The 15,860-nt window shown below is 41.3% G+C and overlaps 1 protein-coding gene across 3 annotated transcripts; it reads right to left on the bottom strand.

Annotated features, from left to right (window-relative positions):
* Window positions 1-481: 481 nt before the first annotated feature.
* LOC110520673 (synemin) lies at window positions 482-15,778 on the bottom strand. Of its 3 annotated transcripts, none has more exons than XM_021598093.3 (4): window positions 14,802-15,778; window positions 12,398-12,522; window positions 9,714-9,769; window positions 482-8,580 (listed from the first exon to the last, which is right to left on the bottom strand). In XM_021598093.3, the coding sequence occupies exons 1-4, from the start codon at window positions 15,591-15,593 to the stop codon at window positions 6,470-6,472; spliced, it is 3,084 nt and encodes a 1,027-aa protein (XP_021453768.1). In that variant the 5' UTR covers window positions 15,594-15,778; the 3' UTR covers window positions 482-6,469. The 3 variants fall into 3 exon arrangements, with proteins under 3 accessions (XP_021453768.1, XP_090081091.1, XP_090081126.1); XM_090224965.1 differs by lacking the exons at window positions 12,398-12,522; window positions 14,802-15,778 and adding exons at window positions 9,908-10,001; window positions 10,109-10,344; XM_090225000.1 differs by lacking the exons at window positions 12,398-12,522; window positions 14,802-15,778 and adding an exon at window positions 10,109-10,225.
* Between the last annotated feature and the right edge of the window lie 82 nt (window positions 15,779-15,860).

Raw genomic sequence — 15,860 nt, 5'->3', positions numbered from 1 at the left:
GTATTTTTTTTCCAGGATACCCAATGTTGCTGGGAGACGGAGGGAAGGCAGCCTGAAAACAAGGCCTCCTATCTGTGCAGTAGTACCTTCCTATAGCAATGCAGGAGGAAACGCCAAAATGTCTGACTCCTAACATACCATCAGAGCTGAGCTGGGCTTGGGCCCACTAAAAAAATAGATACCCTCCGTTTGTAGCAAGTGGACCAAGAAGACCCCTGACAATCATCTCTGTTTTCATAGTCCATTTTCTGAGAAATTGGTGTCAGGCTGTTGTTAAGACCACGCAGACAGAACTCTTCAGAATGAAGTGGCAGAGGGATCTATTGCTCAGAGAAGAGCTGCAGCAGATCACCATCTGTCTCTTCCATTCCTCTCTGTGTATACAATGAAGAGATTCCATGTTGTGTTTTCTGTAGCAATGTTGTTGATTTTGTCAAATAAATGACCCAAGGCTTATTAATAAAGACTCAAACTCAGTAAACACACTCGAGTAGTCATTTAATTGTTTTTGCAATATGAACTGGTATTTAAACAATGGTTGAAAATATTCTGACAATTCACCCATCTTCCATAAAAGAAGAACAATGTAGGCTAATTCATGAAGCACTTACTTTCAATAAATGAATTACACCAATCAGTCAAGAGAGTAGCACACCCCTTTTTAAACATAAAGAATGGAGGCATAAAAGGCTCTTGGGCACCGCAGTGTGTTTAAATCAAATCAAATTATATTGGTCACATGCACATAGTTAGCAGATGTAATTGCAAGTGTAACGAAATGCAACACAGCACATTGGCTAGTTTGGAGATTTAATTTAACCTACAATGTTTTGTATCAAAAATATTGCCTTTTTGACAATGTTCTTAAGCCCAAAATTAACCTACAATATATGTGCATTGATCAAAAAGTGTTTATGTTATTTTCACACACTAAAGAGATTTGTAAGCACTGTGAAAGGCCACCTATTTCCTAATGTATCTGGGCACTTAAGTGCAAGTGCAACCAGGGGCGTCATGCACCCCAAAAATCTGAAAGGGCACAAAGTATGTGAGGATGGTTTTATTTTTTCAGCTTCATCAAGAGCCATAATCATTATTCTTAATTCTATGTAAAAAATTATTATAATAATTCAGCATATCTAAGCATATGCCTAGAGCTGTCTGTATCCTCCTGACTGATTCTTTTTTTAACCAAACTTAATATGCTTCTCTGAAAAAATCTGGGTAAAAGCTTGAAAGGAATGTGAGTCTTATTCTGTACATTTAGTTATTGTTTGATTTTCTAAAGTCTACCAACCTTGCCAGCAGGCATGCCAGCTAAGATAGTTAGACAAGCTAGCTACTCTAACTTGATTGATAGCCTGAAATGTCTTCTTAGTAGCTAGTTAGGAGGTTGGAAACCTATCTGGGCTAGCTAAAGCTAAAGGGCTAGCTAGCTAAAGCCAACCTCCTAAACTTCCTGTGCCCCCTATGGGCATGATGCCTCTGAGTGCAACAAACTATTATCAGTTATAAATCTTTCAACTCCAAAGTGCTCTACTTTACCTAATTTGCATTTAGCTTAGTCGCAATAGCATTTGTAATGCAATGATATTGTAATTCCATGCTCTTTATAATCTGTTATAGCAAGACAGTGCCAAGGAAGCATAATGTGAATGACCTGAGTTCAGTGTTTCTGTACTGATGCATAGAACTCTAAAGCACCTTATTGAGAAAAAAGAAAGGGGCTTGTGGGGTGAAGCCATATTGGGGGTATTTTTTATTTTGCACACGTAGTCACACACACAAACTCACACACACACACACACATGGAAACTCACACATACAAACAGGCAGTGATACAAAGCTGGTACTCTGTTCCTAAAATAGCCATAGTTGTGCACACACAAACATGCTGTCTAGACCGAACACGCATGTGCGTCCATGTGTGCCATCGCACACATGTTGATTTTGTACATCCACACGAGACACGATCCAAGACACGCAGGATGAAATATAAAAACGAACTCTGAACCAAATATATTAATTTGGGGCAGGTTGAAAAAAAATTTTTGACACTCATGGGCATTTAGCTAGCTAGCTTACTGTTGCTAGTCCTGGGATATAAACATTGGGTTGTTATTTCAACTGAAATGCACAAGGTTCTTATTTTCTGGACCTTTGTAGAATTTTGACCAATTTGAGTCACACAAAAGTGTGTGTTCTCTACTCCGACATTTAATCCACAGACAAAACAGGAAACCTAGTTAGTTTCTAGTAATCTCTCCTCCTTCAGTTGTAGTAGTAGTAGTAGTATTCTTCTTAATGCGCTTGAGCCAATCAGTTGTGTTGTGACAAGGTAGGGTGGGTATACAGAAGATAGCCCCATTTGGTAAAAGACCAAGTCCATATTATTTCAAGAACAGCTCAAATAAGCAAAGAGAAATGACAGTCCATCATTACTTTAAGACATGAAGGTCAGTCAATATGGAACATTTCAATAACTTTTTAAGTTCCTTCAAGTGCAGTCGCAAAAACCATCAAGCGCTATGTTGAAACTGGCTCTCATGAGGACCACCACAAGAAAGGAAGACCCAGAGTTACCTCTGCTGCAGAGGATAAGTTCATTAGAGTTAACTGCACCTCAAATTGCAGGCCAAATAAATGCTTCACAGAGTTCAAGTAACAGACTCATCTCAACATCAACTGTTCGGAGGACACTGTGTGAATTAGGCCTTCGTGGTTGAATTGCTGCAAATAAACCACTACTAAAGGACACCAATAATAAGAAGACTTGCTTGGGCCAAGAAACACGAGCAATGGACATTATACCAGTGGAAATCTGTCCAAATTTGAGATAATTGGTTGCAAACGCCATGTTTTTGTGATACTCAGAGTATGTGAATGGATGATCTCCCCATGTGGGGTTCCCACCGTGAAGCATGGTGGAGGTGTGAGGATGTGGGGGTGCTTTGCTGGTGACACTGTCTATGATTTATTTTGAATTCAAGGCACAATGAACCAGCATGGCTACCACAGCATTCTGCAGTGAATCACCATCCCATCTGGCTTGCGCTTAGTGGGACTATTATTTATATGACAATGACCCAACACACCTCCAGTCTGTGTAAGGGCTATTTGACCAAGAAGGAGAATGATGGAGTGCTGCATCAGATGACCTGTCCTCCACAATCACCTGACCTCAACCCAATTGAGATGGTTTGGGATGAGTTTTTCCTTCAAAGTGAAGGAAAAGAAGCCAACAAGTGCTCAGCATATGAGGGAACTCCTTCAAGACTGTTGGAAAAGCATTCCTCATGAAGCTGATTGAGAGAATGCCAAGAGTGTGCAAAGTTGTCATCAAAGCAAAGGGTGACTATTTGAAGAATCTCAAATATAAAATATTTGTATTTGTTTAACACTTTTTTTGGTTACTACATGATTCCATATGTGTTATTTCATAGTTTTCACATATTCACTATTATTCTACAATGTAGAAAAAAGTTATTTTTAAAATAAGGAAAAACCCTTGAATGAGTAGGTGTGTCCAAACCTTTGACTGGTACTGTATGAGTACATTTACTTTGCAACGCTCTCGAGCACACAACGCAAGCAGTGTGATCAGCATGTACAGTAAGGTCTAGATTCAGTCTGATCAAGCATTAACCGATAGCAGACACTCTCACAAAGAGGATGTTTTGGAGGTGTTGGAAGTGGTGTTGGAGGTGGTACTGCAATGGAGTGGTAAAATCAGTGAGCAGCTGCTCTTGCAATCATTGTCTCGAAGCCACACCCCCACTCGTGTTAAGAAGTTTAGAATGAGAAAGTGTAGGCTATATAGAAATAATTGGCAATGTCCGCTTTAGGTATAACGCCTGGAGCCATTTCTGGATTTGACAGCTCTAATGCAGTTCCACTTCTGACACTTTCAAAACAACCGCTATGTGGATGTCGGCTAAAGCGGATCTGATTGACTAGATCCCTGACTCACCTCTAAGCCAAGGTGAATCCTGACACTGGTCACCAACACAACATGGCTCAAGCCAAGGGAATTCATATGTACTGTGGTTTACTGAAATTACACTGAACAAAAATATAAATGCAACATGTAAAGTGTTTTATATTTTGTGAGTTTAAACTAAAGCTCCCAGAAATGTTCCATACTCACAAAAAGCTTACTCCCCTCAAATGTTGTGAACAAATTTGTTTACATCCCTGTTAGTGAGCATTTCTCCTTTGCCAAGACAATCCATCCACCTGACAGGTGTGGCATATCAAGAAACTGATTAAACAGCATGATCATTATACAGGCTCGCCTTGTGCTGGGGACATTAAAAGGCCACTCTAAAATGTGCAGTTTGATCACACAATGCCACAAATGTCTCAAGTTTAGAGGAAGCTTGCAATTGGCATACTGACTGCAGGAATATCCACCAGAGCTGTTGCGAGAATTGAATGTTAATTTCTCTACAATAAGCTGCCTCCAATATTGTTTTAGAGAATTTGACAATACTTCAAACTGTCCTCACAACCGCAGACCACGTGTAACCTCGCCTGCCCAGGACCTCCACATCCGGCTTCTTCACCTGTGGGATCGTCTGGAACCAGCCACTCGGACAGCTGATGAAACTGTGGGTTTGCATAACGGAAGAATTTCTGCACAAACTATCAGAAATCATCTCAGGGAACCTCATCTGTGTGCTCGTCGTACTCAACAGGGTCTTGACTTGACTGCAGTTCGGCATTGTAACTGACTTCAGTGGGCTAATGCTCACCTTTGATAGTCACTGGCACACTGCAGAAGTGTGCTTATCATGGATGAATCCTAGTCTCAACTTTACCGCGCAGATGGCAGACAGAGTGTATGGCGTCGTGTGGGCGAGCGGTTTGCTGATATCCATGTTGTGAGGAGGGTTACAGTATGGGTAGATATAAGCTATGGACAATGAATACAATTGCATTTTATTGATGGTAATTTGAAAGCACAGATATACAGTGACGAGATCCTGAGGCCCATTGTCTTGCCATTCATCCGCCGCCATCACCTCAGCAGGTTTCAGCATGATAGTGCACGGCCCCGTGTCGCAAGGATCTGTACACAATTTCTGGAAGCAGAAAATTGGCCAGTTCTTCCATGGACTGCATACTCACCAGACATGTCACCCATTGAGCATGTTTGGGATGCTCCGGATCGACGCGTACGATAGCGTGTTCCAGTTCCCAACAATATCCAGCAACTTCGCACAGCCATTGAAGAGGAGTGGGACAACATTCAGAACATGTGTCGCACTGATTGAGACAAATGGTGGTCACACCAGATACTGACTGGTTTTCTGATCCACGCCCCTACCTTTTTTTAAGGGTATATGTGACCAACAGATGCATATCTGTATCCCCAGTCATGTGAAATCCATAGATTTATTTAAATTGACTGATTTCTTTATATGAACTGTAACTCAGTAAAATCTTTAAAATTGTTGCATGTTGTGTTTATTTTTGTTCAGTGTAGATGTACAGGTCTTGTCTTAGACATGAACCATATGCTTATCTCCAGCTTCTCTCTCTAGTTGTCTGTCTCTCCTTTCCTTAAGTTCACTCCACCTTGTTTACAGTATGTCTGTCTTGCTACCAGTGTCTCTACAAGCAGAGAAAAACACCTGTCTTTGGAATTCAAGATGGTTGGATTTCTTCTTGTTCCCTCTAAAGCTATTTGCAGGTTAAAAGATCATGGTGAGGGAACCGGAAGGATAAACTATAAAACCCTTTTGAGGGTACAAATTTTTGAAACTTAATAGTAATGTCATACGTGTAGAAAACATTTAGTGGTTTTGCTAAGTGGTGATCAGAATCACTCGATTACACCCCATCTGATTTAGAATTGCATTTGATTTTTTTCTTTTTTTTCTTTCCAATTCAAATCATTAATAGTGAGTAGATTTCATTTGACAAGACATGATACACATACTATTGTCCCCGATCATAAACACATTCAAATATAGCCATCATTAGCATTAACAAGCATGAACAATTAATAAGCATTAACAACCTTATTAACAACAGGAACTCCCTCAGTAACAAACCACTAGCTTTAAATGTGGTTAAAAATAACATGGCATTACAGGAAACAATAGGTATAATGTTTTTTTTCTAGATACATACTGTAAATGTTGAACATGTTTTAAGACTGCAACATTAACCATAACAATGGAGGATATATTAGCATTGTTCCATATTTGGTTATAGTATCTCTGGCAAAAAGACAGCCCTATTCTGTGGTACAGGTTAGTACGAAAATGGGTAACAAATGCTATTAAAACCTTTTATATATATATATATGCAGTAGCTATAATTTGTACTCTTATCACAATTGTAGGCATAGCAATTTATGAATCACATTGAATAACATCACCTTACAGTTTGTTGCAACTGATTGACTGATGTGTGACTTAATATGGGGAGTATTATAATAAAAATCTCATTTGAATCAGAACTAATCTTCATTAGATTCAAGATAGACTGTGGCAACTCTTTTCTTATGAGTGACCTTCAGTGGGGGATCCTGTCCTTGGCCATTATTTACATCCATCTGGAATGGGAATGACTTCTCTGATGGCCCCAGCTTGATGTGCTTCTCAGTGACATCAGTTGAGGACTCGCCTCCCTGTCCCTCACTGCTAGTCACCCAGCACATCTCCTTTGTGTCCAGGGTGTATCCTCCCTCTGCTCCAAGGTTGGAGGAGCATAGAGCCGCCATTATCTGCTCCTCAGATACATCATCCCCCTGCTCCCCCAGCTGCCCAGAGTCCTCTAGAGTTGTTGAGCTCTTGAGCTCTGCCACAATAGTCGTGGTTCCGTTGTCAGAGGACTGGTGTACTTTTTTTATGTCCACAGATATGTTCTGAGGACTATCACTGCCGCGTCTTGTGAGGAGAGCCAACTCTTCTTTCAGGCTCCCTGACACTGTTCCTTGGAGCTTCTCTAGGGCTCCCCTCAGTTGCTCTTTGGGGTGTAAGGTTTCCTCTCTCAGGTATCCAAGCATTGACTCCTGCACTGTGGGGGAGACACGGATGGTCTCCTCTTCAATGATGCACTCTGAGTAACTATTTTGGGCCAAGGAGTGGTCATCTTTCATGTACTGGCTGTCCGATGCAGGTCTGTAACTATCGCTTTCCTCAACAAAAATTCTGTTCTTTGAGACTTCCCCCTCCTGGTAGTACCTTTCATCTGAAAAGTCGTCCACCATTCGTCCACCACTGGAGGGTCGTTCACCATGTCCATATGATGCTATACCACCACCCTCCTCAGGCTCTGACAGATTTCCATCAGGTGTGGAGACAAAATACTCTTGAGACTCTTGGTTGTGGCTGTAGTATGGAGATTCACTATCTCTGAAGTCTTCCTGGACCTTCACAGATCCACCATTACTGCCATAGTTTGCTGCTGTCATGGAGGTTTTCATTACTTCAGCACCACCCTCATGGTATATGGTGCCGTGAGGGTCATTCTCTAGTTCTTCAATCTGAAAGAACATTGAAGAGGGCTGGGAGAACTTGGGTGTGGACTTCTCCTCAAACTCGTACTCCTCGTCACTGTAACCCTCCACTGGTTCCTCGATGATCTCCACATTGACAGTCTTGTTTCCCATGTCCTCTCCTCCATGCAGCCCAAGGCTGAGCAGATTCTGAATCATGTTTCCTGTTGCAGTGCCCTTGATATCCTCCAGTGACACGTGTTTCACTTCCTTGCTGAGAAGTTCCTCCAGTGCAAAGTCCTCTGACATATCCAGCTCCTCCTGCACCTTGGACTCCAGGATAATCTGTGTCTTTGTTGACCCGTCCTCCTTCTCCGTTTTCTCCACATGGTAAGTGATCTTGGAGTCTGGAGATGAGCTGCAGACCTTTCGATCCAAACCAGCAGGTTTCATGACCTTCTCAATGAGTTCCTCCATAGACACAGAGTCTAGGACCATCTTATCACTTGTCGTGGTTGCTGTAATGCTGCCATCTTTGGCATGCATCTTGACATTCTGAAGACCAAATGCATCTCCTCTCACCTCTCTTTCAACTTGCCTCTCTGCTTTCTTTTTGCTGTCCTCCTCTGTGTTTCTGCTAAGACTCATCATTGGTGGTGACACTATTCTTACTGATTTGGGGTCAGCAGTGGGTGAGGCAATGGGACTGGATGTGTTTGCTGTGCCTCGTGAATGGTCAAGAGAATACTTAGCTGAGTGTTGTGACACCTCTTTGATTCTCACACTCCTCTCCTCCACAACTTTCTTCTGAGCATCTATATTTTTCCTGACCGTACTCTGGGCCACAGGTTTAACGGTAGTGGAGGAAGAGCTTGAGGATGCAGACTGGGATTTAGTGAATGAGACCATGTCCCTTCTGGTGGTAGGACTCTGATTCCTGTTGTAGCTGCTTCCTTTGACTGAGATAGGTATGACCCTGGAAGGACTGGTGCGACCATACTGAGATGGAACAGGTGATCTTCTCAAGCTTGAGGTTGGCTCCATGTATTTCACATCCAGATGTTTCCTTACATCCTGTCTGGATGTGAAAACTCTTGGTTTGTACTGTTGTGGAGGCATCATCTTAATATCTGAGGTGGAGAGTGAAGCACCAAATGAATGTTGTTATAAATTGGGAAATGTCTATCACTGAATATACACTGAGTGTATAAAACATTATGGGCACCTTCCTAATATTACGTTGCATCCCCCCTTTTGCCCTCAGAACTGCCTCAATTCATTGACTCTACAAGGTGCCGAAAGTGTTCAACAGGGATGCTGGCCAATGTTGACACCAATGCTTTCCACAGTTGTGTCAAATTGACTGGATGTCCTTTGGGTGGTGGACCATTCTTGATACACACAGGAAAAACCTGTGAAAAGTGTGAAAACCCCAGCAGCGTTGCAGTTCTTGAAACAAACCGGTGCGCCTAGTTTCTACTATCATACCCCTTTCAAAGGCATTTCAATATTTGTCTTGCCCATTCACCCTTTGAATGGCACACATACACAATTCATATCTAAATTGCCTCAAGGCTTTGATATCTTTCTTTAACCTGTCTCCTCCCCTTTATCTACACTGATTGAAGTGGATTTAACAAGTGACATCAATAAGGGATCATAGCTTTCCCCTGGATTCAGCTGGTCAGTCTATGTCATGGAAAGAGCAGGTGTCCATAATGTTGTGTACACTCAGTGTATTTACAGGTAACTGACAAAATCATGGAAATATGAGGAATACAAAGTAAATTGAAAGCAAATGCTTCCACACAGATGTGGTTCCTCAGTTAATTAAGCAATTAACATCCTATCATGCTTAGGGTCATGTTTAAAAACTGCAGGGCAGGCCATTATTTTGGCTACCATAGCTATGCCCCTATAGGATGGCAATTCCCCCCATCCACAGGGCACGAGTGGTCACTGAATGGTTTGATAAGCATGAAAACTATATAAACCATATGCCATGGCCATCTCAGTCACCAGATATCAACCCAATTTAACACTGTTCTGGGTCGTGGTGGCCCAAAGTCCTATGTTGATGTTTGCTTTATTTTGGAAATTCCCTGTATATACAGTAAGTTTGTAGAATTGAGTAAAACAAATAAATACTACCAAAAGGATGTAAGCAATAGAAAAAATGTCTAAAGTAAATTTACTCTCAAATGTATAGTAACACAAACGTCCCGGCTGAAAGTATGACTTATTTGAAAGTTATGTACAATACCTATGACTCTTCCTCTTGACTGCAGATGCTGCTGATGATCTCCTTCAATAAGCGCCCTATAGAGAAACAAAAACAAAATGGCATTAAAACCAAGGGTACATACATGGCATTGGAATGATTTGATTTGTATTCTTAGGGCAATATTACTTCTTCAAAATTAAGCAATGGTTTGTTTTCACACAAATACAAATCACCTCACAGGAGGATGCTGATCTTTCTGCCCTGCCATCTCAAACCTCAAATAAAACACAGAGGTAGGCTACCAAACGATGAACACAACCCATGGATCTGGCCATATACAGAAAAGAGCAGAGGTCAACAACAACACTTTACCACAACAGACCAAAAGACATCTAACAACAAACATAGTGTACCAGTAAAGTTGAACAGCTCACCTATCTCTGCAAAGTAATGGCTCCACAAAATAAGAGTTGGAAAACAAAAGCTATGAGACTTTGCTGAAGCTATAACCCCTGTGAAAGTCCCCGGTGTGTCTCCCGAAAGGCTGACCTAAAAATAACAGCTACAATGTGCTGCTGTCTGATCTCTACTATTCTAATGTGAACACAGGCACGCACACCTAGTTGACAGACCAGCTTTCCCGCTAACTCAAGGAAGACATAAAGAGCCTAGGGAGACAAGGGAATATTATGTAAATAATATCCTTTATATAGGCCACAGACCAGATGACACAAAGAGAGACCCCAGAAGAGACCACAAAGAGACTAGTGTTTGTATTAGATTTCTGAATTAAGCAATAATATGTGAGAAGCCATGTGTTTTACCATGACATTTTTATCATGGCTGTGATGTGGTCATAGCAACGAGGCGAAGCATGGTAAGGACATGGATATCAGACATGGTAAAGGGCTAAGGCACTACATCTCAGTGCTTGAGATGTCACTACAGACACCCTGGTTCAATTCCAGGCTGTATCACATCTGGCCGTGATTGGGAGTCCCATAGGGAGGAGCACAATTGGCCCAGTGTAAATAAGAAGTTGCTCTTAACTGACTTAACTAGTTAAATAAAGGTTAAATTTAAAATAAATAAAATAAAGCAGGATAACAAGTGTGAAGCAAGTAAGTATTGACATGGCTATTTAATCTTAAATGCCATTGCTTGATATAACTATGTGCATGGATTGTACTAGTGTTGTGGGACTAAACTAGCCTCTTATGATAATATTGAAGTGTTCTTGAAGTGATCCAATGTGAATTGTAGTGACATGCTATTAGTCTGCCATTGCCATATCAGGGCTCAACAACACAAATCACTTTAATACTTTTTTTCTAACAGAGATATAAATAGCAAATATTTCCTGTTCACCTAAGACCAAACTGTTTAGGTCTTGGCTGTTTACAAATGAGCAAAATATCCCTACAGATATCACTGTCAAGAACGTCGTCAGGGAAATGACCGGACCAAGGTGCAGCGTGGTGAGCGTACATTTCTTTTTATTTGAAAATGTCACCAACAAAAACAAGAAACAACAAAAACAAACATGAACCTTACTAGGGGTATACAGGCCTCTAACAAAGACAACTACCCACAACTAAGGTGGAAAAACAGGCTGCCTAAGTATGATTCCCAATCAGAGACAACGATAGACAGCTGTCCCTGATTGAAAACCATACCCTGCAAAAATATAGAAACAGAAAACATAGAAATAAAGAAACTAGTATGCCCACCCTAGCCTAACCAAAATAGAGAATAAAAGCCTCTATGGCCAGGGCGTGACAATCACACTGTGTCACGTTCGCTGGAATAATTATCGGACCAAGCTGCAGCGTGATCTGGGTTCCACATCTATATTTAGTGAAACACACAAAACAATAAAGAACAACGAAATGTGACGACAATGACATACAACTACCCATAAACAATATCCCACAAAACACAGGTGGAAAAAGCTACCTAAATATGATCCCCAATTAGAGACAACCAGCTGCCTCTAATTGGGAATCATACAAATTCACCAACATAGAAAACAAAACTAGAACCCCACATAGAAATAATAAACTAGACTAACCCCCAGTCACGCCCTGACCTACTCCACCATAGAAAATAAGGACTCTCTATGGTCAGGACATGACACACTGTAGATAACATCAGGAGTTAATATTAGAGAAGGCTGTCTGGAGGAATGCTAAGTGCCCCTGCCAAATGGGAGGGCAGCAGAGCAGTTGCTTTGCAGCTACAGTGAAGGGTGAAATCACTATAAATACATTTCAAGTCCAACAACACTGCAGCATTGAAGGGTCAGTGTTGGACCTAACACGACAGAATCAAATCAAATTTCTGGTTCGACAGGCAAAACCATTGTATACTATACTGTAAAGTCTGCTTTGTAATTCTATGGTACTTTTAAGCCGCAATAATAAACTGACTGTAATTACAAAAGCACTACACCACAATTCTCTCAGCATTTCCTCAGAATCAGCATTTTCAGCCACCTCCACCGATTTACTATGGTAAAAAGGAGCACTACACAAGCTCTAACCCATGAGGCAGAATAATGTAACATGACATTTTTAACTGTGCTTGGATCATGTGGGAAATAAGGTTGTCAGTACTATGTCTTGGTAATTACTGTTGGTTGCATAACAGCAATCTCTGCTAAAAATCTCTATAGTGGCCACTATAAAACTCAGAAAGGACTAGCAGTACAGAAGAAGACATACCTGTAGTAAGCCACCTCCATGCCCAGATCCATCTTGACCTGCAGTAGCTGCTGGTGGTCTCTGACCTTTTCTGCCATGGTGTTGGCCAACATTTCCCGCTCCCGCTCCAACTGATCAATAATCACCTGCAAAGAGACGATGGAATGTAATTGTGAGCATGTGCATTGTCTTCTATCCGGTCATACATTTTTCTCAAATACTGTTATGAGACTATAATTATAGGGTCGGTCTATATGGATTACATATTAATGTATTTATTACATTGCTCATTACATATTGCAATATCAGATGTAGGGAATTCAGATGAGAGGTGGTGGTTGGGTTTAGGTTACCATCTGAAGATTATCTGAAGTGGTCTGGTGCGGGTGCAATTGTTGTTTTGTAAACCAATCGGTCATGCAATTCATTTTTGAATACGAATATAAACCCATCTTTCAGGCCACAATTTACTGTCCAGATTTGACCCTCTAATGTACCCATATGATCATTCACTGTACTACATGTCAGTTTCAATAAGGTATTTTGGTTCACCATCTAACCCTCTCGTTTCTCCCTCAGTAGGTAACAGATCCAATTGTATTGAGTGTGTACAGGTGAATGTGGCACTGCTGTTTGTGTTGTGCACCTGTTTTAAAGGCCCTTGAGACACCTTTCCTAGTCACCTCTCATTTAAAGGATAAGCAGGATGGACTGGCTGAATCATGGGTGATCCCTCAAACACATCAGACTAAACAGCTAGGTAAACAACTGTCCCTTTATGTCTAGTCTGATGTTTCACCTGCGGGCTCCCCAACTGGCAGCCCGCAGGTGAAATTTGTCCCGTGGTTTTATTTGGTTTTCTGAGCTAAAAATAATAATACAAAAAAAATGTTTGTTGTTGGAAATGAAAAAACACCAGGAAATCCGCTCCAAGTGATTTTAGTTTTGGGAATCTTTTCTCACGTATTTACATGCATAATAAAGAGACGTCATCTTAGACAAATATAAGCAAGGTTTCAAATGATTATGTTTTAGTCAAATATTATATCTGTTTGGGCTTCTTGTGGTCAATTTGCAGTCTACAAATGATTAGTAATTATGTTCCGGCCCCCTGACCATCCACTCAAAAAGAAACGGTCCCTGGCTGAATCTAGTTGATGATCCCTGACATGTGCATCCCACTGAATGAGTGTCAGGTTCAATTTCAAACCCATTTCCAGGAATTTGAATATTATTTTGAACAATTTAACATCACTTAAGAGTTTATGACAACATTATGCATGATGTACCTTGAAATTATTTTGGAAATGTGCATGGGAGTAAAATGCTTGATCTGCTTGGTAGGGCTCCATCGTTAGTAGGATACTGAGGATTAGTCTCTGTGACAGCTAATTGGTTTAAGTGGCTGGTACCGCTAACAGCCGTAATATGATTGGCCATTCAATCCTTTTAGTCTGGCCTGAAACACTGAACTGGTGCAGAATGCATGTTTCTCTGTAGTTACGAGGGAAGTTATGGGCCTTCCACCACCCTGGGGTTGCCATTTTAATGGCACAGGCCTATAAATCAAAGCTGCGGAGATTATTTTCAAGATTTATTGGCTTCAAAACCATCGACCAAGTGTTGACATCATCTATAAGAGGCTGATACTAGTGGATGGATTGTAGGCAGTGGGTGTGATACAACCAAATGTCACTCCTCACTGTGGTCCCAACAGGCCTGTCAGGGAACAGGTGCTGGTTGATAGTTTATATGGAGTAGTTGTGCTCATTTAGAATTGCAAAGTAGTACAAGGCCCCTCCAAGTAGGAAAGCGATACTTCACAAGGTGAGGCTCATGTATCAATTTCTCAGTTCCTAAAAGTAACCTTTGCTCCCATTTTAATTCCTGTGGGCCAATGTGATTGAAGTACATGCACAAATATATGCACATTTTGTGTCGTTTAAACATTACTTTGAAGCATACTGTGAACATTATCATTGAAGAAATATCTGATCAATAAAGTCATATAGTGAAACTTCAGAGAAGTATAATTTATTATAAGGAGGTAAAGGATCCATCTCACTCATAATAATTATGCATCATAGTATAAAATATGATAATGAGAAATAACTGGAAAAAACGAACAAAAAAAAACGATGTTTGAGATTGCAGCAATTGAATTTGCTATGGAGTAACAATACAGCTCTTTCTCCTAAAATAGTGGGTGTGGCACCTAGAGGAGGAGGCAGTCAATCGCTAATGGAAAGGCTGTGCGATCTGTGCGCAGCACCAATCATGTTGTAGAAATGCATGCATTACATAATCCATGAACAGAACCAAAAATAACACACATTTCTGCATTGTTATGACTTTTGTATATATACTGTCAAAAGACAGACACTGAATGGTGTCTAAACATTGGATGCAAACCCCATTTGCTGACCTGATACTGGGTGATGTCCCCGTGGAAGTTATCCTGCATGTATATGAGCTGTTCCTCCAGGTGTATTTGAATCTGACCTTGCTTTTCAGCCTCTTTACGTAATTTGTCAAACTCTGAGGCATACTGCATCTTTTCCCTTTGGAGATCATCCAGCCTCGTCTGGTCCGCGTTGATCGATTCCTCCATATCTTCGACCTTCCTTCGATACACCTCTAAGGTGTCCGTCCATCCTTCGGACAGGCTGAGGGCATAATGTTGCATCTCTTCCATCGAGACCGCTGGAGGACCATGGTAGGTTTGGGTAACAATAGGTCGTGAATGCACCTGGCTCCGGAGCTTGGTCATTTCTTGTCTGTGTGCATCCTCAATGAATTTGTGCTCGTTCTCAAGCTGGAACAGACATTCTTCAAGTTCCCCATTGGTCTGTTGAGCTTTATGAAGCTGCTTCTCGCAACCTTTTAGCTCTCCACCTATGTCTTTGCATACTACCTGCTCCTCACAACACATCAACTGTAACATCTGAAACTCTTGCCAAAGCTTCTCTCGTTCAGTCTCGGCTCGGGACTTTTCAAAAGATAGTTGCCCCACCATTCTCCTCAGGTCCCGCATTTCAGCCATACATTGGTTGTCCCATTCCACTGTCTTCTCTTGTCTTATCTTGTTTATTTCAGTTATGAGGATTGCGTTTTCATGCTCCAATTGCATTGTTCTTGACAGGTACTGGCCCAGTCTGTTGTTGAGCTCCTGTAATTGATGTTTTTCGGCTTCAACGCTTCTCCTGGATTGTAACATCTTGTCATTTACAAATGTTACTCCTTCGCTTCTTTATATTTCAGTACGGAGAAAATGTTATTCTGGTCTTATTTGCCAGTGCGTCTGGGAGCAGAGCTGTGATGCAACTCAGCATGAGGGCTTGACTTGTTAAGAGCAGAAGGTGGGCGGAGGCTTAATCAAGGCTTCCAGCGGCTCGTTATCCTGGCAGATGTTAGTGGGTTGAAATTCTTATTTGCTTTTCCTATGTTGGGCTATAGCTCTACCAAGTGGAGAGAAATTTACGAT

Source organism: Oncorhynchus mykiss, chromosome 1 (assembly GCF_057628025.1).
Source record: "Oncorhynchus mykiss isolate SJ-2025 chromosome 1, ASM5762802v1, whole genome shotgun sequence".
NCBI classification, from domain to species: Eukaryota; Metazoa; Chordata; class Actinopteri; order Salmoniformes; family Salmonidae; genus Oncorhynchus; species Oncorhynchus mykiss.
This window is presented reverse-complemented; position numbering and strand designations above follow the sequence as displayed.